The sequence below is a fragment of the Phyllosticta citribraziliensis genome (assembly GCF_038025025.1).
Source record: "Phyllosticta citribraziliensis strain CPC 17464 chromosome Unknown J3D65scaffold_7, whole genome shotgun sequence".
In the NCBI taxonomy this organism is placed as follows: Eukaryota; Fungi; Ascomycota; class Dothideomycetes; order Botryosphaeriales; family Phyllostictaceae; genus Phyllosticta; species Phyllosticta citribraziliensis.
Window position 1 is genome coordinate 483,138 of NW_027117344.1, and position 21,507 is coordinate 504,644.

General features: G+C 58.0%; 8 protein-coding genes across 8 annotated transcripts; 4 read left to right on the forward strand and 4 right to left on the reverse strand.

Annotated features, from left to right (window-relative positions):
• The first annotated feature begins 767 nt into the window (after nucleotides 1-767).
• J3D65DRAFT_626634 (uncharacterized protein) lies at nucleotides 768-2,302 on the forward strand. The gene has a single exon (XM_066800462.1). It carries the CDS (start codon nucleotides 1,085-1,087, stop codon nucleotides 1,886-1,888), a length of 804 nt encoding a protein of 267 aa, XP_066654310.1. The 5' UTR covers nucleotides 768-1,084; the 3' UTR covers nucleotides 1,889-2,302.
• Nucleotides 1,977-2,778, reverse strand: J3D65DRAFT_393522 (uncharacterized protein). Its single transcript, XM_066795868.1, has one exon. The coding sequence runs from the start codon at nucleotides 2,653-2,655 to the stop codon at nucleotides 2,065-2,067; it is 591 nt and encodes a 196-aa protein (XP_066654311.1). The 5' UTR covers nucleotides 2,656-2,778; the 3' UTR covers nucleotides 1,977-2,064.
• A 1,827-nt stretch (nucleotides 2,779-4,605) lies between these two features.
• On the reverse strand, nucleotides 4,606-6,075 carry J3D65DRAFT_393504 (uncharacterized protein). The gene has a single exon (XM_066795866.1). The coding sequence runs from the start codon at nucleotides 5,866-5,868 to the stop codon at nucleotides 4,660-4,662; it is 1,209 nt and encodes a 402-aa protein (XP_066654312.1). The 5' UTR covers nucleotides 5,869-6,075; the 3' UTR covers nucleotides 4,606-4,659.
• J3D65DRAFT_393505 (uncharacterized protein) lies at nucleotides 6,076-6,974 on the forward strand. The gene has a single exon (XM_066795867.1). The coding sequence runs from the start codon at nucleotides 6,283-6,285 to the stop codon at nucleotides 6,871-6,873; it is 591 nt and encodes a 196-aa protein (XP_066654313.1). The 5' UTR covers nucleotides 6,076-6,282; the 3' UTR covers nucleotides 6,874-6,974.
• Nucleotides 6,975-8,037: 1,063 nt separating this feature from the next.
• On the forward strand, nucleotides 8,038-9,061 carry J3D65DRAFT_393619 (uncharacterized protein). Its single transcript, XM_066795870.1, has 2 exons — nucleotides 8,038-8,258; nucleotides 8,313-9,061. The coding sequence occupies exon 2, from the start codon at nucleotides 8,371-8,373 to the stop codon at nucleotides 8,968-8,970; it is 600 nt and encodes a 199-aa protein (XP_066654314.1). The 5' UTR covers nucleotides 8,038-8,258; nucleotides 8,313-8,370; the 3' UTR covers nucleotides 8,971-9,061.
• A 106-nt stretch (nucleotides 9,062-9,167) lies between these two features.
• On the forward strand, nucleotides 9,168-10,757 carry J3D65DRAFT_393638 (uncharacterized protein). Its single transcript, XM_066795871.1, has one exon. The coding sequence runs from the start codon at nucleotides 9,364-9,366 to the stop codon at nucleotides 10,465-10,467; it is 1,104 nt and encodes a 367-aa protein (XP_066654315.1). The 5' UTR covers nucleotides 9,168-9,363; the 3' UTR covers nucleotides 10,468-10,757.
• Nucleotides 10,758-11,590: 833 nt separating this feature from the next.
• Nucleotides 11,591-13,071, reverse strand: J3D65DRAFT_393651 (glycosyl hydrolase family 61-domain-containing protein). The gene is made up of 2 exons (XM_066795872.1): nucleotides 12,231-13,071; nucleotides 11,591-12,119 (listed from the first exon to the last, which is right to left on the reverse strand). The coding sequence occupies exons 1-2, from the start codon at nucleotides 12,871-12,873 to the stop codon at nucleotides 11,674-11,676; spliced, it is 1,089 nt and encodes a 362-aa protein (XP_066654316.1). The 5' UTR covers nucleotides 12,874-13,071; the 3' UTR covers nucleotides 11,591-11,673.
• A 1,525-nt stretch (nucleotides 13,072-14,596) lies between these two features.
• J3D65DRAFT_393655 (kinesin family protein-like protein) lies at nucleotides 14,597-20,206 on the reverse strand. Its single transcript, XM_066795873.1, has 4 exons — nucleotides 19,793-20,206; nucleotides 19,408-19,731; nucleotides 15,326-19,362; nucleotides 14,597-15,275 (listed from the first exon to the last, which is right to left on the reverse strand). Exons 1-4 carry the CDS (start codon nucleotides 19,950-19,952, stop codon nucleotides 14,703-14,705), a joined length of 5,094 nt encoding a protein of 1,697 aa, XP_066654317.1. The 5' UTR covers nucleotides 19,953-20,206; the 3' UTR covers nucleotides 14,597-14,702.
• Nucleotides 20,207-21,507: the final 1,301 nt, after the last annotated feature.

Genomic DNA, 21,507 nt, shown 5'->3' on the forward strand with positions numbered 1-21,507 from the left:
TAGAGCGTGTGTCAGCAAGACTCGTTTCTACAGCATTCTAGAAGAGCGCAGTGCAACGTCTCCCTGCAGGTCATCTTGATTGGTTACAGCAGCATCGCGCGTTTACCACAACCTCCCTCCCTACGTCGATGATTGCTTTTGCTGCGCAGACGAGCCGCCCCCACCACCACCAAATCTACCACCATCGCAACCCAGCGCCACGCCATGCCATGCCATGGCATGCCACACTACGCCGCAGTTTAGGTTTGACTCGAGCTATCCGCCCGAGGGCGGACCGAACGGCTGGTTGGCTCGTTGGGGGGCTGCGACAAGCTAGATGCTTGCCCGCGGTGCAGCGATTCCCGCCCGTCCGCCCTCCCGCGGTTCATCTGAGACCTACCTCCCTGCCTGTCTGCCTGTCTGCCGATGGACAGTGGTTGCTTTGCAGTCTTTGCACGTGCGGCTGCGGAGAGTGTCGTGGTTGACAGAATGTGTGACGCACGCAGCGAGATCACGCGCGCTGCGGCGGCGGTGGCGCACGTCTGTCTGTCTGTCTGTCAGTGAGTCTTCAGCCTGCTTGCTGCCTAGGCTTGCGTGCGTGCCGGTCCGGCGCGGTGCGGTGTGGTGGAATGCAGAGGAGGCAGCGAGGATGGGAGCAAGCCAGCAAGCCAGGGGAATCGACCAGTCGCCGTCGGGCGTGCATGAAGAGGAAGTGACGGAGCGAGCAAGCGGACGGCAAGCAAGCAAGGAACAACCGCAACTCGACATGTGGCTGACAGACATCAGGCGCGCAGAGGCGGTCGGCGTGCTGCTTCTGCTGCTGCTGCAAGGTGATGAACGGATGAAGTGAGGTCAGCGTACCTACCTATCAGCGACGAAAGACGAGTCGAGGGTCAAGATGACGGCCGCGGCCACACGGCGCCCAGATCCAAAAAAGCAAGCATCCATCCACCATCACGGGGAACTGACGACGCCTCAACAATCACAGTGATGGCACCTCATCTGGTCAGCCTATCGCATCTCACCGCGGCCCCAAGACCCAGATCGGCCGGCTGGCATTCCTGATCTCTGGCCAGGCCGAAGCTCCAGCCGCCGCGGCGCGTCGATGGATCTTGAGCATTCTTCGCTTCTCGCACGCGTCTCGTCGGGACCCGTCTGTCTGCCTGCCTGCCTGCGCCTCCATTCCGCAGCGGCAGCAGCAGCATCGCCAACGGCCTTGGTGACCGCCTGCTGGGCCACGCACCACTGGCAAACCCCTGTCGAACCCGCGTGCGGCGCGGCGTTCCGAGGAATGAATCAAGGTTCTTTGCTCGGTTCCATGCCGACGACAGACAGGCAGTTGGGCAGGCAGAATGGCGCGTGGAAGTGTGCGCGTGTGCCGTTGAGCAGAGGAGCGGCATGGAGCGCTGCAGCGGCCGAACCAAACTCTCTTTTCTTCCCTGCATTTTTTCTCTTCTTCTTGCGGGTGGGCGCCAAGTTAGGGGTCCGCCGCGGCAGCAAAAAAAAGAAGAAGAAACTTGGCCACGCGGACAAGGAGGAGTTGACAAAGGTTGCTACCTACTCCACAACCGGACGCTCTGACCTAGGCAACGACATTCCAGCGCGTTCAGCTTTACAGTCAGAAGGGGGAAGAGGGTGTGTGGTAGTAGAGCCACCAATTTTTTTTCTGACTGCCGCCCCAGTCGGATGGGTCGACGAGCCCGATGGAGGTGTGAGTGAGATTCAGCAGCAGGCCCGGACAGGGGGCTCCCTGGACAGACAGACTCTCGTCTTCCTTGTCGTCGTCGGGCTCGTCCCGCTCGCCCAGGCAGGGAAGAAGCCAGCCCTTCACAAGCGTCCGTTTGCCGCCGCGGGTCAGCACTCAATTCTGACGGCATCCGGCCGGTCGGTGACATATTGGTGGTGGTGACGATGATGGTGTGGTGGTGCAGCAGCTGACCTCAGACGACGCGCCGGTCCTCGTCCATGGGCCGGTCAGAGGAGACAAGGACACGGTCGGTGGTGCTGAGCTGTGCTGTGCTGCAAGGAAGCGAGCGAGTGAGGGTTGCGAGAGCAAGGGCTCACGACACCACCACCTCCGCTTCCTCAAGGCGGCCGCACAAACGGCCGCCCGGTTCGCCGGGTGCGGCGTGGGCGTGTGATGGGCGTTCCGCTGGCGCAGCTGCAGCCGAGCGAGCCAGCAGCCGTTTTGGCCCCGCCCCAGATTGCGGAGGCGCTCCGTGCGGCCTGAGATGCAGAGCCGGTGTGGTGTGGAGAAGAAGGCGGAAGAGTTGTTGTCTGATGGGTTGGATACGTGGACGAAAGGACCGAGTGCGTGGTGTTGATGATGGGATGGATCCTTCTGCGGCCGGAATAGAGGTCCAGAGGCCCGTTTGCGAAGAGCCACACGCGCCAAACACTCAACACCATTTCTTCATTCCCTGTCACTGCAACGCGTTGAATGAGTGAGCGACAAACGGCGTCCCACTGCTGCTGCTGCTGCTGCTGCTGGCTGCAAACGCCAAACGCTCTCCCGCAGCGGACGGATGGCCGCCTCCACAGCACACCACACTGCGCGCCTGGCCTGGCCGCCTCTCTGTATGTACGTGTAGGCAAACCAAGCCCTCCCTTGCTTCTCCCCCAGTACACACGGCAGTGGAGTCCCCACACGACGCATGCAAAGCTGGCTATGTACATGTCATGTATGTACCGATGTAGGTACACGATGGGTGCCTTGCTTTAGCTGCCGGCGCTAAGGTACACGAAGCAATGAACCTGCGCCCGTTCGCAGTCTTCCACCTATCCAGGCCATGGTATGCCGTTTTCCATCTCTCACATCTCTCTCAAATCTCTCTACGCACCTCCATCCCGGCCCGCTCTCCACCACCACCTACGCCATCACTCCAACGTAGGTTCGCACACCCGCCTTCCGCCCGGGCCGCCCTACCACTCCTCGCTGTTCGCTAGGCCGCTGAGCAAGGATACCCGTTGTCGCCGCGCGCGGTTCGTTGCGGCATCCCGTCCGTCCGGCCGGCCGGCCGTCCCGAACGAACGAACGAACGAACGACCGTTCGTTTGTGCGTGCGGCGTGCAGCAGTTCGGCTGCCTGACTGACGGATAGCTGCGGCCGCGAGGGACGGGGATGGCGGTGGCGGTGCTGGCGGGATGGTGGTGTAAAGATGGAGAAGTAAGTAGAGAAAGGCAAGAAAGAAGACAAGAGAAAGAGAGAGGTTGCAATATCATCAATTTGCAATGTACATACGCCATCCGCAAATCTGCAGCAGGAGAGCGTAGTGTCTAAACGTACACAAGCCCAAAAAAAGACAACAAAGCAAGGCACACTCACCACCCACACCACACGACATTCCTCGCCTCCCTCCCCTTAGATGCCTCCCTTCCCTTCCCTTCCTCTCGGCAGCTGCCGAAGCGAAATGAAACGGACGCGCGACTTAAGCGCGTGGCGCAGCGAGAGGCGTTCGTACATGTGTGTGATGTGGCGGATGCACGCACGCACGCACGCACGCTCGGCAAGGGCGGAAGAACGGGAGTTTGGCGGGTAAGGTGGATGCCTATGTGCGGTAGATTTTGTGATGGGATGGATGGCGGCGGCAGCAGGGGTGCGTCCGTCCGTCCGTCCACTGTCTGTCTATGACGAGATGAGATGAGATGAGATGAGATGGGGGCGGGCGGTAGACGGGCGGGCGGTAGGCGCCAAGGTGAAGTCGTAGGGAGGTCGTGAGGTCGCACAGAGAGCGAGAGAGGGAGCGTACCACATGAACACGCACCTACCTTAGGTAGCAGACATGCAGCAGAGCAGCAGCAACATCATCACAGGCAGAGCAAAGGGCAGTTGGTTGAGTGGGGGTCCGCGCGAGCAGACAAGAGATTACGAGCTGTTCTGAGATTCTAAACGGGCAGGGCAAAAGCAATAGCAAAAGCAGACAGCAAAGAAAGCGACCAAGGAAAAGGCAAGCAACTTCAGTTTCCCCCCTGCCCCAGCCACCCACGCCCCCAAACGTACGGACGGACTAAACAACACGCAGAAAAAGCAAAGCAAAGCAGAAATGTAGCGAATGGCAGCAAGCAGGCAAGCAAGCAGGCAACTTTTTGTTTTCCCCCCAGCCCAGCCCCCCTCATCCAATTTCCCAGCGCAAGTGTGTCTCTGTGCGTGATGGTGGTGGTGTATCGATCAAGCAAGCGTGTGCTGGAACCAATGTCTGACCCGAGTAAGAGTGAGAAAGGGGGTGGTGGGCGGCAGATTCTCGTCGGTCACCGCTGAAACACAAAACAAAGAGAGAAGTAGCAGCAGCAACAACAGCAGCAGCGCCTTCAGAATGCCGCACCCGTGTCTGTCGTGTGTAAGAGTGGGAATGGAGCCACCCAATGCAGAAAAGAAAACCGAAAAGGCAGCAGCGCAAAAAAGGAGTCGAGTGTTGTACAGACAACGAGAATGGGAGAAAAAGGGAACTCATACAATCTACTAGCATTACAATCGAGGTGGAAAACGGGAAAAGTGGTATCTTTCGCAGAAATCGACCAAGAGCAAAAGAAGAAGAAGAAAAGAAGGGAAAGCCGGGTATAATCTGGCCATGATTGCAAAGCAAAGAAAGGAAAAATCTCTCAAGTCTTCTCCAGGGGTTTGATGAGTCGTTCATGTGTGAGTCATGGCTCGTCGTCGTTCGTCGTCCTGTTCGCCACCATCTAGGCAGAAGGATACTGCAAGATGTCGTCGCAGTTGGCGTCGAACCGCATGTTCCACAGCCGGATCCCAGTCATGATCTTTTCCGTGCGCTCCAACTCGCGATCCCGGCCAAAGATGGAGTGCACAAACTCGCAGCCGCTGTTCTTGCCCATCGAGGCAGGCTTCTTGCCGCCTGCGTCGCGCCTGGCGGCCTTCCACATGTACTCCTCGCAAATCTTGAGCAGCTTGTTGAAGCGCAGCCACAGGCGCTCGCCGCTGTCCAAAAAGTCTTCGACCATGTCTTTGCTCTCTTGCTTGCGAATCTTGGGGGCGCACTCCTCGGCCCGTCGAATCTTTCCCGCCAGCTGAATCAGAAGCAACCACAGCTCCCCCGCAATCTCGGACATGGGTGTCGTGGCCCCGTGAGAAAAGACGGTCCAGTCATAGATCCACTTGCCGAGCGAATTGGCGTCAAACACGGATCCCAGCAGCAGGATTGGCTCTTCGTTGGGATCCCAATTCTTGTACGAGAAGCCGGCCGGAATGCCTGCGCGACGGGCATCCGCGTCGGTGGCGACGGCCTTGGGGGGTGGCGACTTTTTCTTGGTCGACGCAGTGCGCTTGGGCGTCGGGGTCGCCGCGGGTCGCGCAGAGGTGGAGGCCCGGCGCGAGCGCGTCTTTGGAGTTTGCGGCTCCTTGTGCTCGTGGGTCTGGGGGTAAGAATAAGTGTAAGTTTGCTTGTGGCCCTGATACGCCTCGTAGGGAGGCGGCGGAGTGCCAGAGGCGTCGTAGTCGTCGAAGACGTCGCCACTGCCGCCGGCCTTGTGGTAGGCATGTGTGCGAGCAGAGCGATTCTTCTCGCCACACTGGCAATTCTTGCAGGCGCAAGACTTTGCGCAGGGCACGGCATCCGAGTCGCGACGGCGTGCGCTGGAGCCACTTACTTGATAGTAGACGCGCTGAGGCGTCGAGTCGCGCGCGGCGTAGCGCGGCGACGAGGTAGAATAGTACTGAGGAGTGGCGCGAAAGGTGTAGACGGGCGGGTCCTGGTGGCTGGTCTGGCGCGTGTGGTACTTGGGAGAGGCGCGCGGAGACGGCGTCGCAGTCTGGACCTTGTAGCGAGGTGAATAGTAGTTTCCCGGCGAGGGCGAGACTGGAGGAGTGCGGTAGTAGGCGTCTTGAGGCATGGCGTAGGCCGGCGAAGACGCGTGATAGTGTGTCGAGTACATTGATGGATGGCGGCGGGCGGAGCCGGAGGATGCAGAGAGTTGCGGAAAGGATTCGAGGGTCCAAGGTGAGAAGAGGCGAGTGAATTTATAGTCCTGAGCGTCACCGGGGCTGAGTTTCGCGGGCGGCGAGATTGGTCGCGTGGATGGCGAGGCAATTGGACCACGGGTGCGTTGGAGGGTGGGTCGCGGCGGGAGGTGAAGGAAAAGACAAAGCGGTGGATATGAACATTGATAGTCCTGGGTGGCGTCAGGACGGGGGAGCGTCGGGCGGGTTGGGCGACAGATGTGGGAGTGGGAGTGGGTGGTTTGTAATGTCGAAGGAGCAGAAGTCGGGAATGGGGACGTGGGCAGTGTTGGACTTTATTGTTCCAGGAACTTGAACTCAACGAGTCAAGGCGGCGGGCCCTCATATGGATGCCCCGGCCGTGCAGGCTGTGGCTGGGCTGGGCTGGGCTGGGCAGCAAAACGGTACAGTCTCTGTCAGCAGCACCACATGGCTTTATGCGTCTTTCTCTCTCTCGCGCTGTCTCCGCTCCCGTCCCTCGTCAAACGCCGCGACGTCTCACCAGCCCTTGCACCACCAGCATCCGGATACATGTAGACATGGACATAAAAACATCACGTCAAGGCCATCGCAATCTCGGCCCTGGCTGCAAATTTTTGCATTCCCTCGCTCCCACCGCACGCCTGTCTCACCCCAATGTATTCATGCCCTGTCCGCCTGCCATGCCATGCATCTCGCCAAAGCCTGCATTCAGCCCTTTTCGCTCCATTGGCCCTCGCCCGTCGCACCTCCGCTTCCACACGCCAACAACTCACCTTGCGCTATGTCATGTCTACAATGACTCTTTAGCATTCGACGTCATGCACAAACGCCCAAAGCCCCTCCACGCTGGGCCTCCCGCCCAACCGTCAACAAACCTCTGCTCTGTCCAAGCGCCTTGTCAAACCGCGTGTCGGTGTGACTGTGACTGCTCCCCCATGGCCATGGCTGACGAGACCTGAGACCCACCCATCCAGACCCATCACTCCCAAAATTGCATTGCTTCTTTTTTTATCCCACTCCAGATTAACCTCGTCTCCGGTCAGATTTTTATTTGCGTGCTGACCTAACCTCCATGTCAGACATCGTGACCCCTGCCCCAGCCTCAGCCATTGCATCACTTCCACTCCACCTACGCTCACACAAACACAGGAACCGCCGTCTTCAGGGGTCAAGCAAAGAGAAGCTGACCTCGCTTTTGCCCTCTGTGCCACGCCTCCAGGCGTACAAGATATCGCCCTTGGGACGAATACGTGCAGCTGAATCTCTTCCCGGAAGCGCCTACATGAACCACTAGCCCCCCCCCCCCCCCCCCATGTCGTACCACGCCTGCCACAACACCAAAGCGCCCTCCCGCTGCACTCCTCGAGGGTCGGTCACGCTTCCGTTTGACAGACGCAAAAGCAATGCTCCGCGAGCCATGCCCTCGCCCTGCAGACGGACGCGCTTCGCCGCACCTCTGAAATGCGACATCCGTGTTACCACCTACAGTTTCATGCCACCAAAACGGGCTCGACTTCTCCAAGCAAGCTTTGCTGCTTTTGTCAACCCTCCTTCCTTTTCCTCTCGTCCCATTTGTTTGCCTGGACAATTCTCCGGCCGTGCGACCAGCCTCCCATCTCATGCCGACCGAAGCGTCCGAGACGCTCCCAAAACACTTTACCTTGGCTTCCTCATGCACTCGACTTTGTGAAACCCGCAAACATGAAAAACATGGCGGCCGGTGCGGGGCCAGCGGGAGGCTTTGACCAGACGGACCACAGCTGATTGCTGTCGTGTCCAATGATGCGCATACTTTGCAAACTGTACATTTGCAGATGCATGGGCGAAAAGGTTGGCTAGCTGTGGGCGCGTCCCAGCCGCCCGACTAGTCCTCGCGTTGGACAAGAGCTGGGAAACGAGTGGACCAAAAGAGAGCAGTAAACAACCAGAAATCCGGATCATGAAAGGACATCCCAGTTTCTCCTCTGACGTATGCCATTGCAACCCTGTTGGCAGGTTGAGGCTCAAAAAACGCCTTCCGCGACTCCAGGGATCGTTGGCATCGTGAAAACGCGGCTATCCCAGCTGGCGTCAGCCACATGGATCCCGACTTCGTCAGTGGCTCAGGCAACGACGACGGAGAATAAAAGACACGCGATCCTGGACAGACGACGACCACCCACTGCGCCACTTCCGCCGTTGGTTGTTTTGCTCTCGATCAGCCACACAAAAGAGTCATCATTGCAGACATCCTACGTGTCTGCTCAATCGTGCCCAACGCCAAGCGCATCGCAGGATGAGCAACATCAGCACTGAGCAGCTAGCCTTGAAGGTCGTCAATTAGCTCGGCCGGCACTTCGATCAGGTGCTGGAGTCGCAACTCAATCAATCACAAAGCGAGTGTTGCTAACTTGGCTAGTGTGCCCGCTAACAATTCCCTATGACTGGGCAACTGCTCTGCAGCCTTATGATGCAGTATGTTTACGCTTGACTGCAGATCTTTTTGGGCGTTTCTGCATCGAGTCGCTACGAGAAATGACGCACGCCGTCAGGTTGGCCTGCCCAAGATGATTCAGTGCCGATATTCGACATGCTGCACTTTGCAATTTGCGATGCACTTGAAGACGGCACGAGAAGGCCATCAGCGTAAAGTCAACATGTGCACCAACCTTGTATTCGAACTGCATCTCCTTGATCTTGGATCAAGAATATACCATTTTTCTTCGAAGCCGCCCATTCGTAACAAATCTCACGTCAGTCCAGACCGCGACGGACTGGAATCGCGCCCGCCATCCACGCGTCTCCAACGAACCCAACCCATCCTCCTCCACCAAGGCCCGTCATCTAACTTCGAATCGAGCTCGCTCGATTCCATGTGCTCCAAAATTACCTCACAGGACGGCGCCAAAAGCATCCACCTACCTCATTCCGTCGCCAGCCCAGCGCACCACGCGACCCTTAAACGCTCTCCACGAGCCGAATCGGGCAGCGAGTCGATGCAAATCTCACGGTCCAAACCGCCACCCGCGTCTTCTCCCACGCGGCCCAACAGGGCTACATTGCGCCTCGCCCATTAGCCACCCGCTGTTTCGGTACCGGCCCGTCCCACGTCGTCGTCTCGTCTTGACCCTTTTTCCATCTAATCCGACAGAGAAGCGCAAGAGCCACGAGGCTGTTTGGCGCCGCCCCGGCCGCGCATTGCGCAAGCCAAAGTCTTGGGAGTCGACGACGACGAACTCGGCCGGGGCACCACTGCGGGATGGATGGGCGGCCCCACTGTGTCCCGTTGGATGTTGATATAGAGACGGATGCCGCCGTTTGTGGTTCGAGATGTACAACACTTGATCAGAAACATTTATACACACCCTTGACCAACCAAGCAAATTGCATCGACTTGATTACTCTTGAAAGAGCAAGGGACATCTGCCACGAGCTATCAGGACAGAGTATTGGGTGAACTAGTACAAGGTATGTGCTTTGACTCTGATTATTCTCTCACCTCCCTGCCCCCTTTCCCTCCCAACACACTGCTAACTCTGCCATCCAGCTACCTCACCAACCACCCACACCACCAACAAACTCCCAAAACAACCCACAAAAATGCCTCAACTCCGGATCCCCTACCCGACCATCTCCCTCGACACAACATCCCTCGTCGAGTCGCTGAAGCGAATCGACCCGCTGGTCGAAAGCGGCCACAAGATCCTCGGCGAAACGCCGCACATCTTCGTGTGCGGCTTCCTGGCGCTGGCCGGCGGCGCCGCGCTGTCGCTGTGGTCGTACGTGCTGCTGCACGTGTCGGCGGCGCTGGCGTGCGAGCACTCGTGGGCGCGCGCCGCCGTGACCGCCGTCGTGCTGGCCAGCGTCGCCGTCGAGTGCGTCCGCGGCCTGACGTGGTATGCGCAGTGGGTGCTGGCGGAGAACGGCGGCGCCGATTACAGCTACGCGCGCGTCACGGGGCTGGACAAGGTGGCGGCGAGGGCGGCAGCGGCTGCCGCTGTCAAGGAGGCCGCGCATGCGGCGGCGGAGACGGGCAGGCCGGCGCAGGCCACTGTTACGGTGTCGTCGACGGCAGCCGCCGCGCCGAGTCTCAAGCCTGTCGTCGTCTCTTCGTCTACTACCTCCACATCGACAACGACGACGATGCCAGTGGCCGCACGACCCGCCACTCCTCGCCTCTCCTCTGCGCCCAAGTCGACCGTGGCGCGGGGCCGCGAGAGCATGCGCACCGGCTTCGGCATGAGCATGGCCGACTGGGACAGCGCCAGCGACGAGGCAGCGTGTGCGTGGCGGCAGTGGGCCAGGGGGCTCAAGCTGGCGGCGCAGATCAACAAGGGCGTGCGGCAGGGCGTGCGCGGCGAGGGCGAGGAGAGGTGGATGACGTTGAAGTGGTAGACGCAGAGGAGGAAGAAGAAGAAGACGAAGTGGAGGATTCAAGCTTGCGTGTGTCTTTGGGAGTTTTTGGAGTTGGGGCGTTTGGGCCCATGGGCCTGGGGAGTTTGTGGAGTTTGTGTTTGAAGATACACGCGCAAGAGGATGGTGGAGCGAGAGGAAGAGGATGGGGTAGGACATGAGGTTACGGAGAGGAAGTGGATGGCCATCGCCATCCACGACACGACACGATACGATCTCACGACTCTGGTTCACCACCACCACCACCGCCGCCACAACCACCACTACAACAACAACAAGAAAAAAAGAAGAACCCAACAGGGCAAGAGCCAAAACATCGATTACTCAATTACATAGTTCGACGATATCCCACCAATCAATCAATCACATTTTACACTTTACTACACAAGTCTCTCTCATATAACCTCTCACAACAACACCGCCGTAGCCCTTACCCACAGCAAACCCCCCTCCTCCAGCGTCGGCACCAGAAAGACGATGCTGGCAGTGACGTAACTCCAACTCTAGATGCAGAGTAGGAGCAAGAGTATGTAAGCCTCTCCCGTCCCTCGCCACCGCCAACCATCATCCCGCATCCCATCCCATCCCGCATCGACGGGCGCGCGCGGCGGACTGCGCAGTCAGCCTTACACGCATGCTATGCCATGCCATGCCGTGGCACAGAAGGTAGAAGGATGGATGGATGAATGACCTGAAGACTCCTCAGCCTTGTCGCTCCCGCGCTCGCGCCCAGCTACCACTGTCGACGGTGGTTCGTTTGCAGTTCATGTGATGTTGAGCAGCTGCAATGCAACTGACAGCCTTTGCAGAAGATGCGGACGGATGAGTAAGTGGAGAATGGGCTGTGGCGGCGCGCTGTGACTTGCAGGAGAACAAGTAAGAGGTAATTGAGCAAGTGAGGGAAGGGCAGCGGAATTCAGCGAGTGAGCGCTACGCCCAACTAAGCAAGTAGGTAAGAAAGGAAGGACGGAAGAGGAGCGCAGGAGGCGAAGGAGTGCGGCTTGCTGGCCCTACAAGGCCGGATAGTGGTGGATTGAGCCCGCTGGGTGCCTATGCCTTTGCCTTGTGGGATAGATTGATGGGGAGGCTGCAATCGCGTTCGAGGGCGTCAAACAAGTTTGATATCCAGTGCTCTCCTCTGTACCGTAGATTTGCTGAGACCGATAATTGTATATATACAAGTCAAGAAAGAAAGAAATAAGGGAGGAGAGTAGACGAGTCCGCTCTACTCTATCCGACTCCACCTCCTCCCTCAACAACAAGACAAGACAAGACAAGCCATGCAAACGCGAAACGCTAAACACACTCCCCTGCCCTCTTCTTCCAGCCCCTCACCCCCTTAAAATCCTTCCCCAACAAACACCCCCTTACGCACTACCCGCAACACACTGCGAGTAATAGTCATTCCAGCGCTGGCACGTCGCCCCACTCACACACGTCGTGCTCCCCTGGTAGTTAGAGCCACCACACTGTCCATAAACCTGCACCGCACCACCGCTGCTCGCGCCGGGCGTCGCGCCGGGCGTGTACACGGGCGTGTAGACGGGGCTGTAGGCCGCGGGCGTCGAGTACGCAGCGGGAGCAGAGTACGCGGGCGCCGAGTACGCCGCCGGCGTCGGCGTGCTGATGGGCGTCAGGGCCGCGGCGACGTTGACGGCGGACGTTGCGGCGGCCGCGGGAGTGGTGGCAGAGGGAGTGGCGGTGGCGGACGCGGCGGCGCTCTCGCCGACGAAGACGGCGGCGTGCGCTTCGCTGCCGGAGGGCCAGATGGCGGGGCCCGGCATGGTGTAGTTTGTGGGGACGGGGTAGTAGACTGGGGGGAGGAATGGTCAGTTGAGCGTGCTCATTCTCAACTCTAAGAAATCGCCAAAAGGAAAGAAGGGGTGAAAATGGTGCCAGGGGGCAGGTGAAGTGGGAGACGTACTGTTAAGCATAATGCCTGGCTCATTGCCCGTGTAGACGCCCGGAATCTTGGCCACAAAGTCGCCAGCCGGCGCGTCCGTCGCCGTGCCCTCGACGCTGATCTGCGCGCACGAAATGTAGAACTGCGCGCCGCCGTACGTGCTGGCGCCGTGCAGCGCGATGCTCTCCGCCCGCAGCAGGTACTCTCCCGACGGCAACTTCGCCGGCAGCGCAAACGTAAAGTTCGTGATCTGGTCCGTCGCCCACTGCAGCCCCTCATCGGTGATGTCGGACGTGCCGAGCTCGTAAATCTTGAACCACTCGCCAGCGCCGTCGTACTCCTTGGCGGTGGAGTCGGCCTTGGACATGTAGACCTGGATGGGGCCCGGGTGGCCGATGGCCGTGTCGAGGGCGAAGCCGACCGTGTCGCCGGCCTTGACGCTGTGAGTCTTGGTCGTGCTGCCCGTCAGCAGGCCGCCCGCGTTGCAGCGCAGGTCGGTCGAGTTGACGGCCGTCACGGGCGAGTTGGAGTTGTTGTTCTTGCGCACGTATTCGTACTCGCTGGTGATGTTGTCGTTGACGATCAGCCGGTTGAAGCAGTAGTGCGCCGAGGCCGAGTGCAGGAGGCCGGCCGTCGCCAGCAGCGTCGAGAGCGTAATCTTCATCTTGCTTGTGCTTAAGGAATGGAACCGCCGGGGTTCAAAGTGAGTGAATGGGTCGAATCGACAAAGAGTGAAAAAGATGAATGAGTGACGCGCAGCGACCACCAAATGGAAAAAGAACGAAGCCAAAGAAGAGATCAGTGGAATGGAGTAGGGAAGAAAAAAATAGACGCCAGGAAGGACGTATGGCCATTATATGCCTCTCCAGTCTCTGTCAATTCATCGCCGAGTTTCATGGGGCTTCGCTTAGGCCGAGCGCGCGTGGAGGCCATGACTGGGGTGGTCGCGTGGAGCGATCGACCTCCCAAAACGGCAATTCGCGATGTGGCTAAACGTCGGAGCAGCCCTCGCTCGCGTGCAAAGACGTTTCAAGTTGATGGTGGAAACATTTCTGCTGTTTCAATTGCGTGTGCTCTTCTCCACCAGCGCTGAAGACTTATGGATGTTGAGTGCTTTCGAGGATTGTATTGAAGGGATATCTTGTTCTTTGTGTTAGTCAAATGCAACAAAAAGAAATCGTTTGCCCGCCAAACTTACCATAGTTGGCAAATTTACAGAGTCCGTAGACGCCAGACACTGTATAGTAGTGACCCACACGTCGGCAGCAACCGAGCTCCAAAATCCTCCCTTTGCCCCTGTCCATCTCGGTTCGACGCTCCAACGACGACGTCGGACCAGCACCCACCTGTGGTGATGCAAGACCGGCAGACCGGACACCAAAGAACCAAGCTTCCAAACAAGCCTTTGGATCGGCAGAACGTGTAGTGTCAGCCTGAAGCGAACAGCCAGCCAGCAGCACAGGCGACCTAAAAAAGAACACTTCCACAAATCAGACGTGGTTGCTCAGAGCAAGGGGGACGATGTCTCTCGCTTTTACCTGCTTGCTTGCTTGCGTGCTTGCTCGCTCGTGCACCATCCGACGAGTGCCGCCCTTGGCAGACAGACGGTCCGCTCCCGTGGCAGGCAGGCTCTTTTTGGCATGAGTCGGCAAATCAAACAAGCCCCTTTACCGCCATCTCACCGCCAGGAGAGACCGCTTCGAACGCTCACGTCAGCTCGTTTTGATTCTTCTTCTACTCGCATGCTCGGTACGCAGCCGCGCGCGTCCCCTTGCAGAGAGATTCCATTTTCATACGTACCAGCATTGGAATTGGGCTAGATGGGGCGTTTATATGAGCAGAAATAAAAGTGACACAAGACGACCAAGAAGAAGGGTGAGTCTAGTATTATGTGTCTCAGAAAGAGAACACAGCCGAGGAGGCAGTACAGCCCGTAAGGCCTTTCAAAGCTTCCAGGAAACGACAAGTCTCGCGTGCAAAGGAATTCGGACAGAGAGAAAGCAGCGTTTGTATTTGATCGAAGTAGCCACAGTTGTGCGGATAGCTGGCCACTCAGCCGACCAGCCATCTATCTCTCTCAAGCAAAGGAAACAAAAAGGAGAAGAGGCAAAAGGGGAAAGGGGTATGAGTCCTACATGCAGCAACAACACAGACGGAAAACCAACCAAAAGGAGAAAATAGACAGGCACAAGAAGAGTTAAAAAGGAAATCGGGAGCAAAGGAGGGGAAGAAGGGTGAGGGGGCAAAGTGTAAAAAGGAAAAAAACACCTGCAAGTGCGCATCGTGTGACCCAAGCAATTTCCAGTCAGTCAGTCAGTCCAGTCCAGTCGTCAAGTCTTGAAAGGGAAAATTTCGAAAGAAAGAAAAAAAGGGTCGATTACAGTGCGACGAGAGGGGTGGGGAAAGAGGAAGAAGAGCGCCCAAAACACCTTGCCGGAGCAGCAACATGAAAATGAGAATGCCGCCCCAGCCGTCCGACTTTTCTAATGCAGTTTAGAAGCAGTTCAACGCGCTCTTCTTCTTCTTCTTGTTGCTCTGGTTCAGCGCCGCCATGCGGGCCTCGAGGTGCGCACGCTCGGCCTCAACGCGCATGCGCGCGTTGCGCTCTTCCTCGACTGCTTGGAGCGAGTAGCGGTTCTTGCTCTGCTCCTGCCGCAGCACGTTGAGCTCCTCCTCCAGGCCATGGCACTTGCGCTTCCACGTCTCCATCTCTCCCTTGACCTTGGTGCTGTTGGATTCGAGATCCGTGAGGGCTTCCTCCAAAGTTGCCGTGAGCTGCTTCTCGGCAAAGAGATGCTTCTCGATGGTGCGGATACGCGCTTCTTGGTCCTCGACGAACTGTGCCTGTGCAATGTCTTTGCTCTGGTGGCGCGATCCCGGCGGCGACGAGGGCGTGGGGCCAGGGGAAGACACGCCGGCAGATGGCGGACTGCCAGGAAGGGGAGGTAGAGGAATGGCAGGCGGTGGCGAGGGAAGGCTGTTGTGTGAACTCTTGCGATTCTGGCTCGCGTCTCTGGGGTCCAGCGACTCGCGGTGAGAAGTTCGCTTTGCGCTGCCAAGTTGAGCCTAAATCATTTGTTAGCCCAGTCACCGTCAGCAGATTCTTTGGTGCTTACCTCAAGGTCCGAGATTTTTCTCTTCGAATCTTCCAATTCGCGTTCAAGCTGCGTCTTGGCCTGCAGGGCTTCCTCGAGCTGGAATTGGCGCTCCGTCTGAAGAGCCGACAACCGGTGAGTTGCCATCTGCTGCTGGTCGTAGTTGGAGTTGAGCTGCTCTTCGAGCTCGTCCACCAGACGTGCGCTCTTCTTCTCCCTTTCGCTAATCGATTCAATCTCCTTGAGGAGCTCGTCATTGATCATCTTCAGCTCGCTGACCTTGTCCTCGCTGGCCGCAGCCTGGGCCTTGACTTCTTCAAGCTGAGTTTTGGCGTTGTCGAGTTCGGTCGTAGCAGCCAAATGTTTCTCGCGCAAGTCTTTGCGCTCGCTCGTAAGAGCCTCAATCTGGGACTGCACCTTGGTCGCATCCGTTTCCTCGTTGAGAGCAGCCGAAATGTTGGCCACGAGGGCAGCCACCGACGCCTTGGCCTCGTGCTCCTCTCTCTGTGCCCTCTCAAGCTCCTCCTCAAGCTCAGCAAGGCGCTGACTCGACTCTTGAATCTCCTTGGCATGCGTGTCGCGGAGCGAGTCGAGGCCCTGCTGGTGCAGATCAACGGTGGCCTTGTGTTGCTCGAGTTGCCTTTCAAGGTTTGAGACGAGCCCGCGGTGGGTCTGCAGCTCCCTGTCCGTCAAGTCTCTCGCTTTGGTGTCCTCGTCAACCTGGCGGATGATTCGAGAATAAGATTCTTCAAGGCTCTCCAGTCTCGAGGCACTGGCCGCCGCCGTTGCCTTGTGGTGCTCAATCTCCTTCCTCAAAGCCTCGACATCAGCAGCCTGGGCGTCCGAAAGCTCGGCACGCTCGCGGCGCTCAGCCTGCTCTTCCTCAGCGGCGCGCAAGGCCGATTCAAGCTCCTTGATGGTCGCTTGGAGCCCCTGCTCCGATGCGCGCATGCTGTCCATGGTCGACTGGTACTTGGTCTGCCATTGTGCAACCTCACGTTGAAGACTAGAGATTTGCTCATCGTGCGCTCCGTTGAGCGATTGATCGTGGTCGATGGCCTTGGTCTCTGGCGAAGGAGGTTCAAGGAAGCTTCCTCCTCTGTCCGGCGATTGGGAGACTTGGCTTTCGGCGTCCAAGATGCGCACCGAAGGCGAGCGGGGGGCGCAAAGCGCATTCCGGAGGCTTTCGATTTGCTCCAAGAGCTCGTTTTCCCGCGTTGCGTGAGTTTCTTGAAGTTGCTTCACCATGTTCTCGTTCTCCATCATCTGCTCTCGCATCTGGGCAACAACGGAAATGTCGAGAGGGGAGCCCTTCAAACTCGATCGCTCCCTCGTCAGTCCAGAGATGATACTCATTTTACCTTCCATTTCCCTGCGCGATTGGGCCAGATCAGCCTCCAGAGCGTTGACGCGTTCCTTGGCAGTGTGTAGGTCAACCATGATGGTGTTGAGGTGCTGCTCAAATGCCTGTGTAACTTCTGGCTCTTCTTCCAGGTGGTCCAAGCCAATGTTGCGGATAGCGGCAAACGAGCGATTGGCGCGGTCAACTGCTACAATGTTCGAGCTGAGCTTCCGGCGAATGACGTGGGCGGTTGGCGAGTCTGGGCGAGCAAGTTGCACTGCTCTTTGCATCTCGACCTTGAGCTCCTCGACATACTTGAGCGACTCCTGGTGATCCCTTTCAAGCTGAGCGTAACGCGAAGTGAGCTCGACCATGCTCTCCTCCTTTTCATCGTGTAACCTCTTGAGCTTCTCCATCTCGTGGATCAAGCGCTCCTCATCGTGGGGGGCACGATCACCTTCATTGTCCCTCCGTCTCTGATGAGCCGCTTCAGCCTCGGAGGTAGCCGCCGTTGAGAAGGAATCCCTGGGATTGGTGGATTCCCCAAGCAAGGACAATTCCGATGATAAGGTACGCGAGGATGAAGGTTGCCCATCCTCTTTGGTCTCTCTGACCCCGTTCACCCCCGCGTCCGCTAAAAAAGAATCCGGCCTAGTAGAAGAAGAATCGCGCTTGTTGGCACGCGCCTCGTCGACAGCATCCTGAAGCTCCGACAAGGCCCTGAGCGTCGCCTGGTACTTTCTCTGAAGTTCGTCATGGTCGTGAACGGTGGTTTCGTGCTCCATGCGAAGGTCAAGAAGCTCCTGCGTGACGGATTCAAGCTTGTCGGCGACGAATCTGGATTGCTCGGGGCTCTGAGGCATGTCGTCGCCAGCGTTAGGGGCAACCACGTCTGTCTTTTGAATGTCATCCGTGACAATCTCGTCAATGGTATCCCCATTGGCCCTCGGTGTAGATGACCTCTCCTCGTCGGCCTCCTCTGCCCTTGGCTCTTCAAAGACGTCGCTGAGTGCCTTTTCACCGTTAGTCGCGCTTTCTCCCTCGCCATTCTTGTTCTCCTTTTGAATGCTGTCAAGCTCGTAGAGAAGGTTGTCGAGTTTTCCAATACTCCTCTGCCGCTCAATGACATGCTCCAACCGTTCAATTTCCCTTTGCATCAACTCGTGATCCTGCTCGGCCTCGGCCAGGCGGTCCTCGAGCGTAGTGATGTACTCTTCGGCACTGAGCTCGGTCTCTCGGGCTCTGCTCAACTCCTTGCGCAAGTCTTGAATGATGGCGGTCTGCTTCTCCTCGCCAGAAGTAATGCCGTCAACCTTGGATTCCAGGTCGCGCAGGTAGCTTTCGTTGTTAGCCTCACGATCCACGAATTTCTGAATGCGGGACTGGAGCTGCTGGTTGACGCTCTCCATGTAGGCAATCTTGGTTTCCTTTTCCAGCAGGCTACTTTCGCTTGTCGACAAGTGCGTACGCGTAGTCGACAGGGATGATTCGAGGGATTGGATCGTCTTCTCGTACTCGAGTACGACTGCTTGGACGGCTTCGGCGAACGAATTTGAACGCTTGAGCCGCTCCATGGCAGTCTCTCCGAGCGCATCGGTCAATTCGGCGGCATCGGATTCAGGGTGTGCCTTGGTAATTTCTGAAATGAAGTTTGCGTGGCGCTGACTGAGAGCAGTGTAATTTTCCTGGAGATCAAGCAGCTGGTTCTGCAACTCCATCTCACGCTCAGTGTTGCGTTCGGCCCTCTCTTGGGCCAACTTGCTCTTTCGGTCTGTGCGCTCCGAGAGCCTGATTTGGTCTCGCAGAAACGAGACTTCGGCACGAAGCCGGTCGATGATGGCCTGTTTGTCGCCATCCTCCGACGTTTGCTGAATCTTAGGCTTGCTCTGGATGGCCCTTGCACGCTGCGCATACTGCACAGTATTGAGGGTTTCGCTAATGTGGAACTCGGCCGGGTTGACGCAGGCGACCATGTAGGTGATGGCATTGCCGCCCAGCGAGTCTTGCAGCAGACGAGTGAGCTTCGAGTCGCGGTACGAGACGTGCGCGCCGGATCGCGATGATAATTGAGAAATGACCTTGCCGAGTGCTGCCAGACCGGCATTGATTGAGATTCCCTCTTTTGCACGTTCGCCCTGGGCACCGCTGTTTTTCAACCTCTCACTTCCTGCAAGATCGACAAAGTGCATCTTGCTGTCGACCGTTACGAAGCCTTCGGACCCAGTCAAGGCCTCGATGGGCACCGACCGTCTCTTTTCCTGAGTCGGAGTGGGAGCAGGAGGTTTGCTCTTTTTCTGCACCAAATTCAAACTAAAAACCGCATGCGAACGCGAAGATTGCGAATTGATGGCCGTAGAGTCGGTTTGTCGAATGGAAGAACCATAGTTCAGCGCATGGAGGAGATCGTCGATCGAATTAATGTTCATTTGTTGAAGGCCGGTGAGGATTATTCTGCCCTTGGTATCTTCGCGAATGGTGACTTGGGCACGTGCATTAGGAGGGGTTTCGGCAGGAATCAAAAGGTCCCGCAGGGTTTCGTTGTGAATCTCAACGTAAGTGGCCTTGAGTTGCCAATTCTTGTCACCAGACTTGCCCGGGGGCAGCCCAACGGTGGAATAGCGAGTTGGAGCGCGGAGGCCGGTTCCTGGTCCCGCGGATGGAGTAGATGAGCCTATCAGCATCTCGAACAAGGCCTTTGCAGCACGCGGTACAACACCTGTATCTTGTCAGCCGGGTCTCTGCTAATGCGCGAGCAACATACCCATGAGGTTTGGATCGGCCTGCTGCCCCGGACCGGATGTTCCCATGGTGTACGACTTTCCGGCGCCCGACTGGCCGTATGCCAGGATGGAGACATTGTAGCCTTGTACAAACGAATTTATGCTGTCGCTCAGGTACTCCCACACGCCCGACTGGCCAATGTCCTCGCTAAAAACTCTGTCAAACACAAAGAGCTTCTTGCCTTGGTTCGAGTCGACGGCGATTGTGGTGTCGGAGGACGTCTGACACACGGAGCCGCGGAAGCGCTGCGGGATGAGCTCGAAGTTGGGGTCGCCAGGCTTCAAAGGTGGGCGGACGCGAATTGCTGCGAGACGCGCCAAGTTAGCGGCGTGGGCAGAGAAGCGAGGTGGGAGGCAACAACTCACCGACTTTGACGGCCGTCTTGCTATCCTCGTCGGAGGCTCTGCTGCCGCCGGGGCGGCTGCTCATGCTCATGCGACTGGAGCTGCGATTGGGACGCAGCAAGGCGCTCATGGGCCGCTGAATGCCGCTCGGCGCGGGCGACCCAGGCGGAGAAGCGGCCATCTCCGCAGGCAGGAGCGCCTGTATGAGAGGTTTCGGGGGTTGAGCGCAAGTAGGTGGTGGTGTCGTGGGTGGAGCGGAGCGGATTTGGCAGTTATAGGAGGAGCTGGAGGGCGAATGAGGGACGGCGGGAGAGTCGGCGAACAGCGGACATGCGCAGCGAGGGTACACAGCAGGCTGTCTGTGCAACGGCGGGCTGGAAGTGCGTGATGGTAGGAGGCCGGTTGCGATGGCGAACGAGGGTCGAGGCGAATGTTTGTTTATTGCAAAAGGTGAATGAGGCGGGCGGCGGCGAACAGGTAGGTAGGGTTCAGGTTCGGGTTCAGGATCAGGTTCAGGCGAACGGTTCAGTTGTCGGGTTGGTGCCAGTCAGGGGCAGGCCGGCAAGGTTTGGTCAGGCAGCTGGGCCAGCTGGGGTGCGCAGCCAGTCAGCAGCGGCGGCGTCACGACAGGGCAGTCGGGTCGGCGGCGCGTTGTGCTCGTGCTCGGGCTCGGGCTCGGGCGAGGGCTGTCAATTCGAAGGGAATGGAAGAGAGAGAAAGAGAGAGAAAGAAGAGAAGGCGGTCGACGTCGACGAGGGGCGCAAGATTTGGTTTGTGGTCGGCTGGGTCGAGTCTAAAGGAAGACGTCTTTGCGCCGGCGCGGTTGCTAGCAGCAGAGGGCAGCAGATGGGACTAGGCCTGTGCGCTATCATGTTCCAACCTACAGGGCACCATGTACCCAAGTCAAGACCTGGGTCGTGGGACGGGCCTCTTCAATCCACCCACGGAACACAATTCTGCGCCAGCCAACAGCCAGACAGCCTCCCCCGGCCAGGGTCCACTCTGTCTACCAAAGAGCGCAACGCGCCGACATGAACTCCCTCTCTTCTCGGCCCTGCCTGACATCATGGCAGCCCTTCCGAAATTGACCCTCGCGTGCAATTTCGACAACGGCCCCGATCACCGCCAGACGCCCAAAAAGGTTGCGCAATAGTTTGATTGCAAAGGCCTCAACGTCGCTGCATTGCCGATGGATCTTCGCCATGGGTGCGCGGGCCGTTGGTCTCCTTATGCAGCCTCCAACCCGCTTCGGGCTGTAGGTTGGACGCAATCCGTCCCGACGCGCGGGAGCTAAACACTCACCGCGCCCTTCAACAACTGAAGAATCCCCCGAAGCTATTGCTACGATACATGTCGAGTCGCTGGCAATACCTACAGCACCCAGCTCATCCCTGGATCACAGTCCCTGGCCGTCTTGCTGGCAACCGCCCAAATAAGCTTTTTTCTTATTCATAATAACCTACTGTACCGTACCGCGCCGGCTGCCAGCCCTTGTCTTCCGCCCGCCATCCCTTTTGGGACGTCGCCAAGCTGCGTGAAAATACTACCGACACACCAACTTCCCCTCATTGCCTCAGGTCCCTTGCAAGACGAGTCAAACAACAGGACCGACGCTCGAGGTCCGCTCTCAAGACACTCATGTCTCGGCCTCGCAAGCGAAGCGCAGTCGCCGTGCCCTGGTTCGAATGTCTCTGCCAAGCAAGCCCATGCCACGGTCCCTCGCTCTCCTGCTCTTC

What these genes read in the sequence shown, in the direction of transcription:
- J3D65DRAFT_626634 (XM_066800462.1), top strand. Translation starts at nt 1,085, where the DNA reads ATGGATCTTGAGCATTCTTCGCTTCTCGCACGCGTCTCGTCGGGACCC.
- J3D65DRAFT_393522 (XM_066795868.1), bottom strand. Translation starts at nt 2,655, where the DNA reads ATGTACATAGCCAGCTTTGCATGCGTCGTGTGGGGACTCCACTGCCGT.
- J3D65DRAFT_393638 (XM_066795871.1), top strand. Translation starts at nt 9,364, where the DNA reads ATGTGCTTTGACTCTGATTATTCTCTCACCTCCCTGCCCCCTTTCCCT.
- J3D65DRAFT_393655 (XM_066795873.1), bottom strand. Translation starts at nt 19,952, where the DNA reads ATGGCCGCTTCTCCGCCTGGGTCGCCCGCGCCGAGCGGCATTCAGCGG. An exon ending in GGCCGATCCAAACCTCATGG is followed by an intron (nt 19,363 to 19,407) that starts GTATGTTGCTCG and finishes GACAAGATACAG; the next exon opens with GTGTTGTACCGCGTGCTGCA. An exon ending in GAAAAATCTCGGACCTTGAG is followed by an intron (nt 15,276 to 15,325) that starts GTAAGCACCAAA and finishes CAAATGATTTAG; the next exon opens with GCTCAACTTGGCAGCGCAAA.
- J3D65DRAFT_393504 (XM_066795866.1), bottom strand. Translation starts at nt 5,868, where the DNA reads ATGTACTCGACACACTATCACGCGTCTTCGCCGGCCTACGCCATGCCT.
- J3D65DRAFT_393505 (XM_066795867.1), top strand. Translation starts at nt 6,283, where the DNA reads ATGCCCCGGCCGTGCAGGCTGTGGCTGGGCTGGGCTGGGCTGGGCAGC.
- J3D65DRAFT_393619 (XM_066795870.1), top strand. Translation starts at nt 8,371, where the DNA reads ATGTTTACGCTTGACTGCAGATCTTTTTGGGCGTTTCTGCATCGAGTC.
- J3D65DRAFT_393651 (XM_066795872.1), bottom strand. Translation starts at nt 12,873, where the DNA reads ATGAAGATTACGCTCTCGACGCTGCTGGCGACGGCCGGCCTCCTGCAC. An exon ending in GCCAGGCATTATGCTTAACA is followed by an intron (nt 12,120 to 12,230) that starts GTACGTCTCCCA and finishes TCCTCCCCCCAG; the next exon opens with TCTACTACCCCGTCCCCACA.